The sequence below is a fragment of the Schistocerca gregaria genome, chromosome 5, assembly GCF_023897955.1.
Source record: "Schistocerca gregaria isolate iqSchGreg1 chromosome 5, iqSchGreg1.2, whole genome shotgun sequence".
Taxonomy (NCBI): domain Eukaryota; kingdom Metazoa; phylum Arthropoda; class Insecta; order Orthoptera; family Acrididae; genus Schistocerca; species Schistocerca gregaria.
Window position 1 is genome coordinate 635971337 of NC_064924.1, and position 20913 is coordinate 635992249.

Sequence of the window (20913 nt, forward strand, 5' to 3'; positions counted from 1 at the left end):
CTTCTTGAAGTCTGAGGGTATCTCGCCTCTCTCATACATCTTGCTCACCAGATGATAGAGTTTTGTCAGGACTGGCTCTCCCAAGGCTGTCAGTAGTTCTAATGGAATGTTGTCTACTCCGGGGGCCTTGTTTCGACTCAGGTCTTTCAGTGGTCTGTCAAACTCTTCACGCAGACTCGTATCTCCCATTTCATCTTCATCTACATCCTCTTCCATTTCCATAATATTGTCCTCAAGTACATCGTCCTTGTATAGGCCCTCTATATACTCCTTCCACCTTTCTGCTTTCCCTTCTTTGCTTAGAACTGGGTTTCCATCAAAGCTCTTGATATTCATACAAGTGGTTCTCCTTTCCCCAAAGGTATCTTTAATTTTCCTGTAGGCAGTATCTGTCTTACCCATAGTGAGATAAGCCTCTACATCCTTACATTACAGCACTATGTCTAATGAAAGTAAAGCAATAAAAAATAAGTAACTGGAGGCTATATACTACTTTTTACCAACTACGGTACCTGTTTTATGCCAAACTGTCGAAACATCTGCTGGCGCCTTGCAGCTTCCAATTGTTCAACCTTCTGTAATAAATGCTGACTCCTAAAGAGTGGTTTGCCATCAGTGACAGTCTCTCCATGTATCAGTTTCACCTGCAAGCACAGAAATTTATCAAAAAATACATGTTTATGCTATGATAGAAGTGTTTCAAATACAATCAGTCTAAAGGCTGATTAAATTCTTTCTTCAAGAGATTGCTAACCATTGCTAAGACACAGTGGGGACGGGGTATGGGGTGGTTGGGGCGGGGGACTGTGGGAGGGGATCTAGCAAGCTAATTATTCAAGTCCTTAGGGAGGAGAGAACTTTTAGGTCCCCACTACATTGTCTACATCTTGTGAGTGCCTCAATTAATGCATGTTTTTTTAGAATTACAGTACACTGATCATGTTCTATGGATCCCATAGTGTGTGCTCCCTGGGTTGTAGAAAGAAGTTAAAAGATGTATATTTGTGCACTACACTGAAATGACAACACATTACTGTATTAAAGTTCTAATTATAATTATACATTAAATTTAAGTACTTCTGTGAATATACTCATTAGAGTAGAAGTTGTCTAATAGAAAGTTCTTTATATCAGTCTTAAGCTCTACTATATTATCTACTTGCCATTTAATATGCTCTGGTAGGTCGTTGAATACATGTGCACCTATGCCTTCCAAACTTTTCTGTTCTAATGTTCACCCCTTGTTGTCGATGCAGATGATTTTTTCAGTCCCAGTGTTATATTCATGCTTTCCACCATTTTTCGTGAAAAAAGAAATATTCGAAATGGAAAGGACATTAATGAATATATTTATTGTGAAGCAATTGTCAAAATACCTAGTTTTTTAAAAGGTCTCTGCAGGATGTTCTTGAATTAACAACAGATGTAATTATTGTAGCACACTTCTTTAGTCTGTAAATATTATCCCTGTAATCTGAATCTCCCAAGAAAATTATTCCTTAGCTCATCAGAGAATGGAAATATGCAGAATAAACTAGTTTGTTAAATATGCAGAAAAAACTAGTTTGATATATCACCTATAGTAGTAATCATGTCTCCCCCCCCCCCCCCCAAACATTTCTGAACCAAGGTGATTCATTAACTCTAGGCACTTTTATAATGGTGAACGCTGTTGTTCCACATTCTGCACCACTGGTATAAAATTATGTGCTAAAATTTCAGTGCAAGTGCTGCAGCAGCTCCTGTAATTGAGTCATACATGCATAACAATATGTTTATATTAATAATGTGAATATAATAGAGGGAAACATTCCATGTGGGAAAAATATATCTAAAAACAAAGATGATCTGTGTGTGTGTGTGTGTTTGTGTGTGTGTGTGTGTGTGTGTGTGTGTGTGTGTGTGTGTGAGAGAGAGAGAGAGAGAGAGAGAGAGAGAGAGAGAGAGAGAGAGAGAGAGAGAGAGAATGCCTGTCCTTTTCCCCCCTAAGGTAAGTCTTTCAGCTCCCGGGATTGGAATGACTCCTTACCCTCTTCCTTAAAACCCACATCCTTTCGTCTTTCCCTCTCCTTCCCTCTTTCCTGACGAAGCAACCGTTGGTTGCGAAAGCTTGAATTTTGTATGTATGTTTGTGTGTCTATCGACATGCCAGTGCTTTCATCTTTGTTTTTAGATATGTTTATATTCATAGGTATACAGCATGGTATTTATGAACTTTACACTCTTTTGGTGGGATTTCCCCCTCCATTTGGAGACTTCTGGACAAGCGAACAGAACCACACGACCTGGAGAAATTGGCAGGTCAATGAACCAGAGAGCACGTCACACTAGCAAGGTTTCCACAAGGCTCAAAGACAGCCTCCATAAAAAAACAAATTATTTATCAGTCTCTTAATGTCCATCTTGCTACGTAGATCTCATCACATTGTTGAAAGTTCAGTTGTGAGCATTAATTTCTTTTTTTAAAAAAGGAAGTATTGTCTGTACTCATGAATAAAAAGGACATTGTAAACAAAAGCTTTACCACAAGATTTGCAGAAAGAAGATGAGGAGCTTCACATCTGCTTTAAAATGAAAAATCCACTGATGTATTCACCTCTATCAGGAGTAAAAAATTAAATAAAAATAATTCAAGACAGAAAAATCAAACAAGCTTAAATCTTTTAAGGTGGCAGCACACACCAGGTTGTTCCTCAAACAAATGAATTTCCAGTTCTGTTTCTCTGTGGCTCACTTCTGTGGTTTTCTTCATTTCACTACTTCAGCTCAATAACACAGTCTTAACCTATCATTAGTTACAGGACAGTGAACAACTCAGATGCAGAGCTTAAGTCATCATATAATATGTCATCAAACATTAGAAGAGCAAAGTGAAACCTGATGAAATAATCTGCTGATCACAGCAGTGCGAATGTGATGGCTTACCCTGCAAATCATGCAGTTCCAAGATTTTGTCTTGCCACTGAACTGTGGCATAAAATCTAGAAACTGGACAAATTAAGCTTCTGAACACTGTGATTGTGTCCTTGGTGATATACATTTTACAGGCATTGTGGTGTGATCTCTGTCTGTTACTAACATTTTGTGTCCTAATGCTGGCAACATTAAGAGGCTGGATGGGGATTGAAACTTTCTTTTAAGTGTGAACTCTGTGACACACCAAACTTTCTTACCCACTATCTCTTTGCATAAAAGTGCTTTACTCAGTGTGTGCCCATTTTTTTAAAAGTTTATTGGCTTAAGGTGTGTCTCCGGGATGGCCACACACTTGCCCTATCATCCTGTTACTATAATTTCATTAAATTGTATGCAAGTCTGTGGTTTGAAAAATGAATAAATGTTCTTAACACAAGCTGGGTACTGTTCAATAATTAAAATGTTTTAATGAGCCCTTGATTAATACTGTGAGTACAGATTGAGTCACAAGCTTTATCAAAAATGCTCCAAGTCCTGTTCACCATATCACTGTTGAAAGTTCAGAAAAGTTAGTTGTGAATAACTTCTCAAAGTCCACAAACCTATGCTAAAATTTAAAAATCCTTTAAACACACAACTGCAGTGCAGTGTTTAAGTCCCTGAATAAGAATCTCAAAAAATTTTCTAAGTTCTCGAACTGCTGTAGATATTCTGTAAGTCCTTAGAGTTGTCAACCACAAAATTTTAAACACTTTAAACACAACAAACATGCTGCTCTTCAGCATACACTTTGAATCACTGACTTCTCAAAGTCAACCAAGCCAATATGGCCACTGCTTTTATATAGCGTCCCTATGTCACTGAAAAACCCATAAAATTACACATGCTGTACATATTACCATAAAAACTCTATATTTAAGCACTTTGTATGACTTTTGCTTGCACGCTGATTCCCTTAAGCTGTTAAAAGTACCAGTTTCACTGTCTTTTTAGTAGAAAATCTAGTATGATGTCTTCCATTGGTTGCACAAAAACTTTGTAAGGAATAAAAATTATATTACATTTGTCACTAATGCAAGTATTACAATGAATCAGGGCAAGAATTTCACCAGCTTTTACGCAGTTACATTAGACTTCAGCTGGGCTCCTCAGTTTTTGGGTTATTTACATCTAATTCAGCAAAAAGCTCAAAACTAGGAATATTTATTATTCCCCATTTTAAAAACATGAGAGTCAAACTTCTACAGATACCTATTGTAGTCTGTTATCCACTACCACCACTACACCTATTGTTATGCAATTTATTTTGCACTAGAATGTGTCATCTGCTATTTGAAAGATAACTTCACATGCTACCTCCTCGCTAGGTATGTTCATCTGCATTGAGACACTTTCCCTGCTGCAACGACTGTCAAAACTGTGTGAATCTAGTATGCCATCTGTCAAATCAGTGCAAATCAGTGCAAATTATTCCAAATGATATAAAGGGAAGAAAGTTTGCTAAAGCAAGCTAACTTTCTGATGGTTCAGAACAGTTTCATTTAAGAGTAAATGTTGCTGGACTCTACCGTCTATAACAGGTTGGTTGGTTTGTTTGTTTGTTGGATTGAAGAGATCAGACTACTAGGACCATCGGTCCCTTTTTCCATGAACTTGAAATCCCCACAAGGAATAAAAACAAACAATGGAGAAGACAAGAGACGACACAGGACAAGAAAGACACAGACAGAGACCAGACAAAAGGAATTAAAATCACACTGCGTGTGACAGTGGTTGGCCGACCATAGAAACAAAAAAAGAAAAGCCAACCACCAAGAAATGCACTAAAAACCCCAGTCTAAAATCGTAAGCCGAAGGCCAGACTCAACACAAAAAAGGACAAACACTTAGATCAAGTGATAGAAACCCCCTGCACGAATAAAACTCAAAACTAAATATGCCATTGCAACGTCATCCGATAAAAGTGCAAACGTCAGCCTGAGCAGAGTTAAAAGTGGGCAGTCCAACAAGATGTGGACCGCCGTCAAAGCTGACCCGCAATGACATAAAGGTGGGTCCTCGCGGCGCAATAAATAGCTGTGTGTTATCCAGGTGTGGCCAATGCGTAGCCAGCAGAGGACAACAGAGACCTTGCGAGGGGCCCGCAAGGAGGAGCGCCACGCACTGGTAGCCTTCTTGATGGCTCGAAATTTGTTGGGTGAAGGAAGAGTGCGCCATTCTTCACCCTAGGTGCAAAGTGACTTCTGCCGCAAAACTGACCTGAGGTGACTCCTAAAGGCCTATCTCCAAGGCTGGTGCACCGACAGCCTGTTTGGCCAGCATGTCAACACGTTCATTTGCCGGGATGCCGATATGACCTGGAGTCCACACAAAGAGCACAGAACGGCCACAATGGGCAAGAGTATGGAGAGACTCCTGGATAGCCATCATCAGATGAAAAAGACGGAAACACTGGTCGATAGTTCGTAAACCACTCAGGAAGTCACTACAGGTAACGAAGGACTCATCTGAGCAGGAGCAGATATACTCTTGGGCACAAGAGATGGCGACCAGCTCAGCAGTGAAAACACTGCAGCCAGCCGACAATGAGTGTTGTTCATAGTGATGCCCTAGAGTAAGAGCATTACTTACATGACCAGCAACAATTGAACCGTCAGTATAGACAACGTCAGTGCCTTGAAAGCGACCAGGATTGAAAGAAAGCGGCAGTGGAGGGCCTTGGGAGGGACTGAGTCCTCCACGCCCTGTGCCAAATCGAGCCGAAGGCACCATGGGGGTATATGGAGAGGGGCCCGGAAAAGATGTGGAAGGCAGAAAACCTCAAGTCCAGAGAGAATACCTCTGACACAAACCGTGATCGTACACCCTGACTGGGGACACTGTTCTGGAAGATGGATGACCAACTGAGGGAACAGGAGACGATAATTGGGATGCCTGGGCAAGCTACAAACGTGTGTAGCATAAGCAGCCAGTAATCGTTGGCACCGGAACCGCAATGGAGGGACACCTGCCCCCATAGGTATGCTGCTGACAGGGCTTGTCCGGAAAGCTCCAGTGGTAAGTCGGATCCTGCTGTGAAGGATGGGGGTCCAGCAACTGCATTGTGGAAGGGGATGCCAAATCGTAAGCCAGGCTCTCATAAACTAGACAGGACTTAATTAACGCCTGGTACAGCCGTAGAAGGGTAGACTGATCGGCACCCCAGCTGATGTGACTCATGCAACGAAGAGTGTTAAGATGATGCCAGCATGTTTGTTTAAGCTGCCGAATATGAGGCGGCCAAGTTAACCTGGTATCAAAAACCAATCCCAAAAACCAATGCGTCTCCACCACAGCAAGAGGTTTGCTGTCAAGATAAAGCCGTGGCTCAGGGTAAACAGTGCGTTGCTGGCAGAAATGCATAATGCAGGTCTTGGCAGCCGAAAACTGGAATCCATGTGCTACAGCCCAAGACTGTGCCTTTCGGATAGCACCCTGCAGCTGCCGTTCAGCAGCTGCAATGCCAGTGGAGCTATAGTATAGGCAGAAGTCATAGCACACAAGGAAGATTAGACAGACGTTCCCACCGCTGCAGCAAGCCGATTAATTGCAATCAAAAAGAGGCAGACACTTAAGACAGATCCTTGCAGTACCCCATTCTCCTGAACTCGGGAGGAACTATGGGAGACCGCAACTTGCACATGGAAGGAACAAAGTGAAAGAAAATTTTGTATGAAAATCGCGAGCAGACCCCGAAGACCCCAACCATGAAGCGTAGAGAGGATGTGATGTCGCCATGTCATATCATATGCCTTCCGCATGTCAAAAAAGCCGGTGACCAGATGCTGATGATGGGCAAAGGCCGTACGGATGGCAGACTCCATGCACACCAGATTATCGGCGGCAGAGCAGCCGTTACGGAGCCCACCCTGAGACAGAGCCAGAAGGCCCCAAGACTCAAGTAGCGAACTCAACCTCTGGCTCACCATGCATTTGAGCAACTTGCAAAGAACATTAGTGAGGCTAATGGGGCAGTAGCTTTCCACCTCCAGTGGATTCTTGCCAGGTTTCAACAAGGGGATTACGACACTTTTCAGCCATTGCGACAGGAACTCACCCTCAACCCTGATACGGTTGGAAAGGTCTAGGAGGTGTTGCTGGCAGTCCACCAAGAGGTGTTTGAGCATCTGACAGTGGAAGAGATCTGGCCCGGGAGCCGTATCAGGGCAAGCGGCTAGGGCACTTTGGAATTCCCACTCACAGAATGGAGTACTGTACGATTCAGGGTGGCACGTGTGAAATGAAATGCTCCGACATTCCAACCGCTCTTTCAGGGAGCTGAAGACCTGTGGATAATGTGCAGAAGCGGATCTCTGAGCAAAATGCTCTGCTAAGTGGTTTTCAATTGTGTCGGAGTCAGTACAGACTGCTCCATTCAGTGAAAGTGGAGGTACGCTGATGGGGGGTCTGATAGCCAAAGAGTCTCCTAATCTTGGCCCAAACCTGCAATGCAGAGGTACGGGGGCCAATGGTGGAGACATACCTTTCCCAGCACTCCTGCTTGCGTTGGCGAATCAGGCAGCGGAGTCACGCACAAAGCGTGGGGGGTATTGCTCCCGAGGTAGGTGGTGCAACAGGATGGGTAGTGCCCCCTATAGGCAAGGGGGCATGTGGAGTTGTATGGCTAGGTGAGCCGACTGTAATTCGCTGAACTGATGGGGCTATCACGGTTGTTGTAGCACCGCCACATGAGGAAGTCATTCGCATAGGATGGAGTCATTCAAATTTCCTCTTAGCCTCAGTATAGGTCACTCGGTCCTTACACAGATCCTGCAGTCTAGCGAGCAAGGTGAATGATGCTCTCCGCAATTGACAGAGACGGGAGGCGGGGCACATGGAGTATTGGGATGTGATGGACGTCCACAATCTCGACGTGTGAGGCTGGAAGTACAGTGGGAAGACATATGGCCGAACTTTCAGCACTCAAAGCACCGCGTCAGGAGAGGGGTATAGGGCTTGACATCACAGCGGTAGACCATCACCTTGACCTTCTCTGGTAATGTATCACCCTAGAAGGCCAAGATGAAGGCATCGGTAGAAATCTGATTATCCTTTGGACTCCAATGGATGCGCCGGACGAAATGAACACCTCATCATCAGACTGCAAAAGAAGGTCCCTATGGAAAATAATACCCTGGACCCTATCTAAACTCTTATGGGCTGTGATGGTAACTGAAACATCCCCAACTTGTCTCAAGCAAGTAACCTTCGTGACTGGGCAGAGGATGCCATTTTTATCAATACTGACCCAGGGCGCATTTTGGAAAGCCCTCCACCTTCCCAAACTTGTCCTCTAAATGCTCTATGAGGAATTGAGACTTTATTGACATGAAAGACTCCCCATTAGCTCTCTTACAAACTAGGAACCGGAGTGAATAAGTGTCATTGCCATCCTGAGCCTTATGCTCCTCCCATGGTGTGGCCAGGGAGGGGAACGATTTGGGATCATATTTATGAGCATTGAATTAAGCCCGAGAACGCTTATAGACTGCTGGCGACTGGCCACCAGCAAGAGATGAGGTACCACGCTTCATTGCGTGTCATCTGCCCTGATGCCACCCACTCCGACCAAGGGCCCTCCCCTCAGGCGCCACCCAGCCTCAGCAAGGACCACCTGGCAGGATGGGCATTGCTGAGAGACCCGATGCCCCAGGGAGATAAGCATCTACTCCTTGGCACACATGGGGAGTTAACGGTGCAGGCATCAGCAGAGCTATCCCTGTGTTGTCAGGGGGCTACAATCAACAGGGTACATGGCGGCCCCACCACAATGGACTGGCTACCTTGCTGGATATTAGGTGCAAGGAAATCCATGGCCTTCGTCTGCGCAAAAAGCAACACCGCACAATGCATGGTGGAAATCACACCCCGGAATGTACCCTCAGCCAAGAGATGGAGAACGAGTGGGATGGCAATGTGACTACATGAAAGCTGGCTAAAGGTCTCAATGCACAATGAACACAATGCACCATGTAAGGCACCCTTCTCCAATTGGCTCGCTCTTTGGAAGAATTTGGAAATATGGAGGTCAAACCCGAGAGGGACCATCACCTATATGCTGAAACGTTTGAGTCTCCTTTTAGTCGCCTCTTACGATAGGCAGGAATAATGGGGGCCTATTCTAACCCCCAAACTCGCAGGGGGATCTAACAGGTGTTTTCACATTCAAATTCTGATCAATATGTACACAAAGGAATTTTGAACAATCAGTTTTTACATATTTTATATCCCCATGCTGTACTGTTATTTGTAATGGCATGTATTGCCTTAAGCTGACATGAATGAAATTTATTTTTTCTAAGTTAAATGATAGACCATTTACTGAGAACCAGTCAATAATACTTCTGAGTGTTTTGTTTGTTGTTGTTGTTGTTGGGATGTTTAAGGGGGACTAAACAGCTAAGGTCATCAGTCCCCCATTCCAAAAAACCGGCGAAACAAAATTTACGGAACAGGTAAAACCCCAAGGGGGGAGGAGACGCCCCTCCCCCCAGTCACTGAAAGAACACCAATGTGTCAGCGAACACTAGAGACAAGAAGAGTACAGACGAACACTGGACAGAAAGAAACGGAAGAAAATAAGAGGGTCGGAGACTGGTTGACTGACCATGGGTACAAAAATTGGGAAAGAGTCAACCATCCGAATACACACATTAAAATCTGCAACCAATGAGACACTCGAGGACAAGATACACAGAAAGGGAAAGGGACAGGTCCCCCCTAAATGGAACCATAAAAAGGACTACCACGGATAAAATTTAAAACGTCGTCAGCCATGGAGGCATCGTCGCATAAAACCAAAGGCAACGTGCCTGGGAGATTAAAAGTCTGCCGGAGGATGCGCAGGCGGGGACACTCCAACAAAATGAGGGCGACCGTCAACCGGGACCCACACTGACACAGGGGGGGGATCCTCCTGACGCAAAAGATGTCCGTGCGTCAGGTAGGTATAGCCGATGCGGAGCCGACACAGGATGACAGAGTCCCTGCGAGAAGCCCGCAGGGAGGACTGCCACACATCGGTCGTCTCCTTGACAGCCCGCAGTTTATTCGGAGAAGTCAGGCTACGCCACTCGTCACGCCACATCTGAAGCACCTTACGGCGCAACGCCAGCTGCAAATCACGAGCCGGGAGGCCGATCGCCAAAGTGGGGGCGTCGACCGCCCCTTTGGCCAGCCTGTCGACACGTTCATTCCCCGGGATGCCAACGTGACCTGGCGTCCAAACAAAGACCACCGAACGACCGGAGCGGGTAATGGCAAAAACAGACTCCTGAATAAAGGATACCAGAGGAGAAGAGGTATAGCAGCGGTCGATAGCCTGGAGGCTGCTCAGGGAGTCACTGCAGATGACGATGGACGTACCTGAGCAGGAACGCATATGCTCAAGAGCGCGCAATATGGCTACCAGCTCTGCAGTAAAAATACTGCAGCCAGCCGGCAAGGAGCGCTGTTCAACATGGGCAGCGCGAGCAAAAGCGTAGGCAGGACAACCATCCACCAGGGAACCATCAGTGTAGACAGGCTCACAGCCTGAAAATGAGGCGACGAGCGCAAGAAAACGGTGACGGAGGGCCACATGCGGAACCGAGTCCTTGGGTTCCCGTGCCAAGTCCAGGCGGACGGACGGACGGGTCATACACCAGGGAGGCGTGGGTGCACAGGCCCGGAAGGGCGGCAGAAGAGGGAACGACCCCAGTTCCGACAGCAGGGACTGGACACGGACAGCAATGGAAAGCCCAGACCTAGGTCGCCGGTCGGGCAGAGGGAGGACCCTGGCAGGGAACAGCAGGCGATGATTGGGATGGCCCGGTGAGCAATGCACGTGGACAGCATAGTCGGCGAGCAGTCGGTGGCGGCGAATCCGCAGCGGGGGAACCCCGGCCTCCACCAGCAGACTATCCACGGGGCTCGTACGGAAAGCACCAGTTGCAAGCCGAACCCCACAGTGGTGTATGGGGTCCAACAACGTCAACACTGAGGGCGATGCAGACCCATAGGCCAGGCTCCCATAATCAAGCCTGGACTGCACAAGGGCTCTGTACAATCGCAACAGCGTGCTGCGATCTGCACCCCAAGACGCATGGCTCAGGCAGCGGAGGGCGTTGAGGTGCTGCCAGCACTTTTGCTTCAGCTGAGTAATATGAGGAACCCATGTGAGCCGGGCATCAAAGACGAGTCCTAAGAAGCGGCTAGTGTCCACCACTTCAAGTAGGTGACCGTCGAGGTAAAGTTCCGGATTAGGGTGGACCGTCCGACGCCTGCAGAAGTGCATAACTCGAGTCTTGGCCGCAGAGAACTGAAATCCATGAGTCAGAGCCCATGATGCCGCCTTGCGAACGGCTGCTTGCAGCCTGCGTTCGGCGACTCCCGTAGTCGTTGAGCTAAATGAGATGCAGAAGTCGTCGGCATACAAAGAAGGAGACACCGACGACCCCACAGCTGCAGCCAGACCATTAATGGCCACTAGAAATAAGGAAACGCTCAATACCGAGCCCTGCGGGACCCCATTTTCCTGTATATAAGAGGAACTAGAGGCGGCACTGACTTGCACCCGGAAAGAGCGGCGCAATAAAAAGTTTTGAAGAAAAGCTGGAAGCTGACCACGAAGACCCCACTCGCGCAACGTAGCAAGGATGCGATGCCTCCATGTTGTGTCATATGCCTTCCGCAGATCAAAAAATACAGCAACGAGATGCTGACGGTGGGAAAAGGCCGTACGGATAGCAGATTCCAGCCGCACCAAATTGTCCGCAGCAGACCGGCCCTGACGGAAGCCACCCTGGGATGGAGCGAGGAGACCGCGCAACTCAAGGACCCAACACAAACGCCGCCCCACCATACATTCGAGCAATTTGCACAAAACGTTGGTTAGTGTAATGGGACGATAGCCGTCCACCGCCAGAGGGTCCGCACCGGGCTTCAAGATGGGAACGATAGCACCCTCTCGCCATTGCGACGGGAACACGCCCTCGCTCCAAATGCGGTTAAAGATGGTGAGGATGTGTCTCTGGCAGTCCCTGGAGAGATGCTTCAGCATCTGCGCGTGGATGCAGTCCGGTCCTGGCGCTGTATCAGGGCAATTGGCGAGGGCAGCGAGGAATTCCCTCTCGCTGAAAGGAGCATTGTATTTTTCAGAACGACGTGTGTGGAACGATAACAGCGTCCGCTCGGCGCGTTCCTTTAGAGAGCGAAAGGCAGGAGGGTAAGTTGCAGTCGCAGAGCTCGTAGCAAAGTGCGTGGCAAGGTGGTCAGCAATGGTGGCGGCGTCCGTGCAGACAGCGCCGTCCAGGGAGATTCCAGGGACACCCATAGGGGTCTGGTATCCATAAATCCGCCGGATGCGGGACCACACGAGCGACGGGGAGACACGGGAGCCCAAGGATGAAATGTACCTCTCCCAGCATTCCTGCTTACGCCGTGCAATAAGACGACGGGCCAAGGCACGGAGCTTCTTAAAGGCGATGAGGGTCTCCAGAGACGGGTGCCGCTTATGACGCTGGAGAGCCCGCCTACGCTCGCGAATAGCCTCAGCAATCTCCGGCGACCACCAGGGGACAGACTTCCTCCGAGGGAGTCCAGAAGAGCGAGGGATGGCAGTCTCGGCCGCAGAAATAATTGACGAGGTCAAGACACGGACCACCTCGTCAATGTCACCCTGCGGGAGAGAAGCAATGGTGGCAGCGGAAGTAAAAGCCGGCCAGTCAGCCCTGTTGAGAGCCCAGCGGGGCAGGCGCCCAGAAGAATGACACTGGGGCAGTGACAAATAGATTGGAAAATGGTCACTACCACACAGATCAGGATGAACTCTCCAGTGAAGGGATGGGACAAGTCCGGGGCTGCAAAGAGAGAGATCGATGGCCGAGAACGAGCCATGGGCCACACTGAAATGCGTGGGAGCACCGGTGTTCAAGAGGCTAAGGTCGAGCTGAGCCAACACATGCTCCACAGCGCGACCACGGTCATCGGAGACAGTCCCACCCCATAGAGGGTTGTGGACATTGAAATCGCCCAGAAGCAGCAATGGCGGCGGGAGTTGAGCCAGCAGCGCAGCCAAGACATGTCGGGGGAGTTGCCCATACGGAGGAACGTAAACAGAGCAAACAGTAATAGCCGGCGAGAGCTCAATCCTGACAGCGACTGCCTCTAAAGGCGTCAGAAGGGGTACTGGTGAGCTACAGACAGAATGGTGAACAAAGAGGCAAACTCCACCTGAAGCTCGTTGACAGTCAGCGCGGTTCTTATAGTATCCCCGATAACCGCGAAGGGCAGGTGTCCGCATTGCTGGAAACCAAGTTTCCTGAAGAGCAATGCACAGAACAGGGGAAACACTCAAAAGCATCCGGAGCTCAGGCAGGTGGCGGAAATAACCGCCGCAATTCCACTGGAGAATGGAAGCAGGAAGGGACTGGGAGGGCGTTAAGTCCACTAAGAGGCAGACGGCGCCGCAGAGTCAACGGCCGCCACCGAGCGAGTGTCAGCTGTGTCCATAGGAGAGGTCCCCGAGGGTTCCGTGAGGGCGAGATCCGCGGCAGAGGCGAGGATCTCCACCGCATCCCCAGAGCCAGAGCTATTGACAGCAGGCGGTACTGAAACTGCCGGAGCGTCCTTCTTCTTGGACACGTTCCGGTCCTTCTTCTCGCGTCTGTCCTTTGGCTTAGAGGGCTGGGAGAGTTTCTCTGAAGGAGCGTCGGAGGCTGACGACGACGCAGAAGCCCTACGACCAGCAGGTGGATGAACCTTCAGCCACTGGCTGACATCCCGCGGGGTAGCAGAAGAAACGGAAGAAGGGAGGGACCTGAGGGACCCCTTCCGCGAGAGAGGAGCCGGCGGAGACGACGCCGGCGGAGACGACGCCGGCGGAGACGACGCCGGCGGAGACGACGCCGGCGGAGACGACGCCGGCGGAGACGACGCCGGCGGAGACGACGCCGGCAGAGAAGGGGGAGGGGGAGGGGGAGGGATCGAGCCCCCTGGTTTTGGAGCAGATGTCACTCCTGAAGCATGTGCGGGGGGAGTGACAGAAGGGGGTTTGCCCCCAACTGCTAAGGGGGCAACAGAGGAAGGCTTGCCCCCAGACACAAGGGGGGCAGACAAGAGATGGACGGCCCCGAGGGCCAACTGAAGGCGGCACAGAGGAGGCGACAACTGCCGCCCGCGAGGGCGACGATAACGTAGCTGCAGCATAAGAAGTTTGAAGAGGGACAGGATGCAACCATTCAAATTTCAGTTTTGCCTCGCGATAAGTAAGCCGGTCCAGGGTCTTAAATTCCATAATCTTCCGCTCCTTATGAAGAACGGGGCAGTCCGGCGAGCATGGAGAGTGGTGTTCCCCACAGTTGACACAGACAGGCGGAGGCGCACATGGAGAATCGGGATGAGAGGGGCGTCCGCAATCTCGACATGTGGCACTGGATGGGCAACGGGAGGACATATGCCCAAACTTCCAGCACTGGAAGCACCGCATCGCGGGAGGGACGTATGGCTTGACGTCACAACGGTAAACCATTACCTTGACCTTCTCAGGCAATACAGCACCCTCGAAGGCCAAGATAAAGGCACCGGTGGAACGACTGAGGATCATATTGTGCAGCATCGAATTCAATTTTGCCTCGCTTAGAGACGCTGGTGGCAGTGCGACCACCAGCTTGGTGAGATTTATTGCGCTTCATTGCGCCACATCCGCCCAGATGCCACCTACTCCGAACGAGGGCTCTCCCCAAGGGCGCCACCCAGCCAAAGCAACGGGTACCTGGCCGATATCCCATTGCCCGGAGTCCCCGTGCCCCAGACAAGATGGGCACATACTCCTTGGCATGCATGGGGAGGAAACAGCTCTGGCATCTGTAGTGCGATCCCTGCGTGGTCAGGGGGCTACCACCAAGAGGGTACATGACGACCCCACCACAACGGACTGACTACCGTGCTGTATTTTAGGTGTTGAAAGGGTCCACAGTTGCCGTGGGCGCTAAGAAGGGGATTGCGCACAAGACGAGGAGGCAACCCAGAAGACATGGGGTGTAAATCCCTCCACACGACAATAGATAGCATGCAATATGGAGGTGCACGATGGACCAATAGAAAAACACCACGTAAGGCGTCCTTCCCCAAATGGCACGCACTAACAACGGAAATTTTGAAAATGGCAGGTCAAACCCAAGTGGGGACCATCACATAAGGCCGAAACTTTGAAGACTCCTTTTAGTCGCCTCTTACGACAGGCAGGAATACCGCGGGCCTATTCGTACCCCCGAACCCGCAGGGGGGGTGTTTTGTTTATTGTTCATTATGTTGTTACAGTTCTTTTGGGTTTCATTATGCTGCTTGCATACTTGCCCCTACTCTGAAGAAAATTCATGATGAGAGGTGCACGAGGTAACTAACGATACTGATTCCTGTCAACAATGTAGGAAAAGACAGATTGCTAATTACCATAAAGAAGACACATCAAGTTGCAGACATGCACAATTATATGACACTCACATAGCTTTCGGCCAAGCCTATTTCAGTAAAAAGAGACACACACGCGTGCACTATTCACACGCACGGCCGCACGCATGCCTGCCTGCCTGCCTGCCTGCCTGCCTGCCTGCCTGCCTGCCAGCCAGCCAGCCTGCCAGCCAGCCAGCCAGCCAGCCAGCCTCACGCACACATGACCACCAACTCCAGCATCTCAGGCTGAAATGCAACATCATGTGGGATGCAAGCCGAAATCTGGAGGGGAAGGGGGAGGAATAGCAGTGTACAGGTAGGGAGAGAGACGAACACTGTCTGGTGGAGTGCACTGGGACTAGACTGCCAAAAGGTGCAGCGTCAGGAGGTTGTGAAGCAGTGAGGTGGGGAAAAAAGGAACAAAAAGGGCTCTCATCGCTTCATTTACACCTCTGTCCAAGTTAAACCCACCAACCACCAACAGTGCCTGCATTTTCACAGCTGTAATCCCTTTCACACCAAAAAATCCCTTCCATGTAACCTGGCTATGATGTATTTGCAGTGACAAAATCTCCCTTGCTCAGTATGCCTAGGGTCTCAGCAAAGCCTACACAGACAGGCACTATCACCCAGACCTAGTCTGCAAACAGATCTCCTATGCCATTGCCCCTCAGAACCTTAGTCTTCCTACCATCCCCAAGAACCAGCCATAAAGGAGGCTTTTTTTTCCCCTCGTTGATACCAGCAGCAATGGAAACAAAACTCAAAAAATTGGAGAAACTAAAAGCAGAAGGAAAGCTTAAAAAACCACTACAGAAAGAGGTTGGTTGTCCCCAAAAAGAGCTTCAAATGACTCACATCATCTCACTGGCACTAATAAACTCGAGAACGCGATCGGCTGAGCGCGTGTCATCTGCTAAATTGGACGATATATCAGGCGACAGCTGTAGACGGGCCCGTAACAGAGTTAAATAGGGGCACTCAAGTAAAAGGTGTCTTACCATCCACAGCTGAGAGCAGTGGGGACAGAGTGAGGGAGAATCGCCGCTTAAAAGATGTCAATGGCTAAAAAGACAATGCTCTATCTGGAGTCTAGTTAAAATTACGTCCTCCCGATGACGCGTTCGGGAGGAAGAAGTCCAACCACAGGGAAGAGCTTTCATGTCCTGCAATTTATTATGGGGAAGTGTCGATCCATGTGCGTGCCATAAAAGAACAACACGACGACATAAAACACTCCGTAGATCAGCGAAGGGAATCGTGCGAATAGCTGGCTGAAGAAGAGAGACTGCAGCCTTGGCCGCTATATCGACTGCCTCATTTTCACCCAACGTGTCCTGGGATCCAGAGGAACGCCACCGAGATGCCCCAAGTGGAGCGAGCGTAGGCAGTCCTGAATCCGGTGGATCAGAGGGTGAACAGGGTAGAGAGCTTGGGGACTGAGGAGAGAGCTGAGAGAATCTGAACAGATAACATACTGTATCTGCTGATGGCGACGGATGGACTGGACAGCCTGGAGAACAGTGTAAAGCTCCGCAGTATAAACCGAACACTGGTTGGGAAGCCGAAATCTATTTGGGGTGTCGCCAACAATATAGGCACTCTCAACACCTAATGATGTTTTTCAACCATCAGTGTAAATAAACGTGGCATCCTTCATTTGTGCGCATTGAGCAGAAAATGCCTGACAATAAACAAGTGAAGGGGTACCATCCTTGGGAAACTGACAAAGGTCACGGAGCAGGCAGGTCCAGGGATGGAGCCAAGGCAGTGCTGTACCCCGAGTTATCAAGAAAATTTTAGGAAAGCGAAAGGAAAGAATTGGAGCAGATGACGGAAGCGGACTCCCGATGGTAGTAGGGAGGAAGGGCGGCCCGCATACCCTAAATCCGAGGCGGCGTCGAAAAAAAAGTCAAGGGCCGGATTAGCAGGCATGGAAGACAAATGGCTAGCATAACGACTTAGAAGGACAGCTCGCTGATTGGACAGCAGAGGTTCAGCAGTCTCAGCATAAAGGCTTTCCACATGGGTGGTGTAAAAAGCTCCAGACACTAAACGTAATCCATGGTGGTGGAGAGTGTCGAGACACCGAAGAATAGACGGCCGAGCAGAGGAGTAAACTATGCTTCCATAGTCCAACTTCGAGTGCACTAAGGTGCGATAGAGGCGGAGAAGGACCACTCTGTCTGCTCCCCAGGAGGTACCATTCAGGACACGGAGGGTGTTGAGGGATCGCAGACAGCGAGCCGAAAGATAGGAAACGTGGGAGGACCAGCACAGTTTTCTGTCAAACATAAGACCCAAGAATTTAGCGATGTCCGAAAACGGAAGGTTGACAGGTCCTAGATGTAAGGAAGGTGGAAGAAACTCCGTATGACACCAAAAATTAACACAAACGGTCTTACTGGGAGAAAAGCGGAAGCCTGTTTTGATGCTCCAAGAGTGGAGGCGATCGAGACAGCCTTGAAGACATCGTTCAAGAAGGCTGGTCCGTTGAGAGCTGTAGTAGATCGCAAAATCGTCCACAAAGAGGGAGCCCGAGACATCAGGAAGGAGACAATCCATAATTGGATTTATGGCAATGGCAAACAGTACAACACTTAGCACAGAGCCCTGGGGTACCCCGTTTTCTTGGGACAAAGTACAGGAGAGGGTAGTGATCACCCGCACGTTAAATGTGCGCTCTGCCATAAATTCGCGAAGAAAAAGGGGCAACCGACTGCGAAAGCCCCAAGAGAACAGTGTGCGGAGGATGCCTGTCCTCCAACAGGTATCGTATGCTCTCTCCAGATCAAAAAATATTGCTACTGTTTGGCGTTTCCGGAGAAAATTGTTCATGATATACGTGGAGAGAGCAACAAGATGGTCAACTGCAGAGCGATGCTTTCGGAAACCGCATTGGGCAGGTGTTAAAAGACTGCAGGACTCCAGCCCCTAAGCTAAACGGCAATTCACGATACACTACAAAACTTACATACACTACTCGTGAGAGAAATGGGGCGATAGCTGGAGGGGAGATGTTTGTCCTTTCCAGATTTCGGAACAGGAATGACAATAGCTTCCCGCCATTGTCTGGGGAAAGTACTGTCGGTCGAAATTCGATTATAAAGGCCAAAGAGGTAACGGAGACTATGGTATGATAAATGCAGCAACATTTGGATGTGGATACCATTCGGTCCTGGGGCGGAGGAACGAGAAGAAGAGAGTGCATGTTGGAGTTCCCGCATGGAGAAAACAGTATTGTAGCTTTCGCAATTTTGAGAGGAGAAAGCCAGAAGTTGCACTTCTGCTGCACGTTTCTTCGGGAGAAATGCCGGCGGGTAATTTGAAGAGCTCAAAATCTCAGCAAAGTGTTGACCCAATGAGTTAGAAATTGCAACGGGGTCCACTAATGTATCATGCGCGACAGTGAGCCCAGAGACCGGGGAGAAACTAGGCGCGCCTGATAACCGTCAAATCCGACTCCAAACTTCCAAGGAGGGAGTGAAGGTGTTAAATGAGCTAGTAAAGAAGTCCCAGCTTGCCTTCTTGCTATCGCAGATGACACGACGGCACCACGCACGGAACTGCTTATAGTGGATGCAGTTGGCCAAAGTAGGATGGTGTCTGAAAACGCGAAGGGCACGTCGCCGCTCACGTATTGCGTCACGGCATGCCTCGTTCCACCAAGGAACTGGGGAGGCGCCAGGGCAATTTGGAAGTGCGAGGTATTCAATGTTCAACAGCTGAAAGAATAACGTCTGTAATGTGAGTGACCTCATCGTCGACGCTAGGAAAGTGACGATCATCGAATGTCGCTAGCGACGAAAAAAAGTGTCCAATCGGCTTCGGCAAACTTCCAGTGTCGCGGGCGCATATATGGTAGTTGTGGCTGAAACCGAATGACAAATGGAAAGTGGTCACTCGAGTGTGCATCAGCAAGGGCGAACCATTCGAAGCGCCGAGCTAGCGGAACAGTGCCGACAGAAAGGTCCAAATGAGAGAAATTTGTAATGGAAATAGACAAAAATGTAGGGTTCCCAGTGTTCAGGCAAACAAGATCCGCTTGGTGGAAGACGCCTAGCAATAGTGAGCCACGCGGACAAGGATGTGGAGATCCCCAAAGCGGGTGGTGGACATTGAAGTTCCCAACCAGCAAACAGGGGGGTGGAAGCTGACCAAGAAGATGAAGGAGATCAGCTCGTGCCATTGGTGTGGACGATGGAATGTATACAGTACAAAGAGAGAAGGAGTATCCAGAAAGGGAAAGACGGACAACGACTGCTTGGAAGGAAGTGTTTAAGGGGATTGGGTGATAATGGAGAGTATCATGGAGAAAAATCATGAGCCCTCCATGTGCTGGAGTGCCTTCAACAGAGGGGAGATCAAATCGGACTGACTGAAAACGGGGGAAAACAAAGCGGTAGTGGGGGTACAGCTTTGTTTCCTGAATACAGAAGATGACCAGCAAGTAGGATCGTAAGAGGAGCGTCAATTCATCCTGATTGGCTCAAATGGCGCAGATATTCCAATGGATAATGGACATAGGGTGGACAGAAAGTGAAAGAATGTGACCAAGATTGCCGTCAACTCAACGACTGCTCCGAGCTTGCGACTGACAGCGTGGATCGGCACTCAGTCGAAGGCAGAAGATCCTGATCCATAGGTTGTTCAGGAGCAGCTCCTGCCACCAACGATCGGCCAGTTGATCGGCCGCCAGCAGTGCGCCTCGGAGACACAGAAGACGGCCGACGGCGGTTACCGCCAGGTGGTGCTGTAGATGAGACATGCTGTGGCGGAGAAGGAGAGGAACTGGGTTTCTTCTTAGCCTTCTTGGAAACATTATGTTTAGATGAAGGAGGAACCAATGGTTGGGAAATTGGGGTACGTAAAAAATCTTCACGAGTATGCTCTTTTTTGGAAGTCCGGGTGTCTGACTTTTGGGATCAAGATTGAACAGAACCCGATGAAAGGTGAGCCATACAGGGAGCAGGCGAAAGTGGGGAGGTTGAACGGGCGATCTTTGCGCTGGCCGATCTGACGACCGTGGCACTAAAGGTGAGATCACAAGTCCGCGTGGCCGCGTCCTTTGTGGGCCGAGGAGAGGCAAGGACAGTGCTGTATTTTCGTGTGTGAGGCACAGTGGGGCTTTCGACTGGCGAATAATTTTCGAGCAGCAAAGGTCGACACCTTTTCCTTGACTCTGATTTCCTGAATGAGCTTTTCATCTTTAAAAATGGGGTAATCTCCTAGGAAGCAGTGTGGTCACCCATACAGTTAATGCAACGAGGGGATGGAGGTGGACAAGCACCCTCATGGGCATCCTTGCCACACACAACACATTTGGCCGGATTGGAACAGGACTGGCTGGTGTGACTGAACCGCTGACACCGATGGCAACGCAAAGGGTTTGGGATGTAAGGGCGAACGGAAATTACCTCATAGCCCGCTTTTATGTTCGATGGGAGTTGAACTCTGTCAAATGTCAGGAAGACAGTACGGGTTGGAATGATGTTTGTGTCAACCCTTTTGACAAGTCTATGAACA

The 20913-nt window shown here is 49.2% G+C and overlaps 1 protein-coding gene across 1 annotated transcript in view; it reads right to left on the bottom strand.

Annotated features, from left to right (window-relative positions):
* Positions 1-20913, bottom strand: part of LOC126271982 (ribitol 5-phosphate transferase FKRP) — a 73888-nt gene that overhangs the window by 27079 nt on the left and 25896 nt on the right. Inside the window, exon 2 of the mRNA XM_049974447.1 lies at positions 513-644. Within this exon, the coding sequence (XP_049830404.1) occupies positions 513-644 (132 nt within the window). The remainder of the gene's footprint in view (positions 1-512; positions 645-20913) is intronic.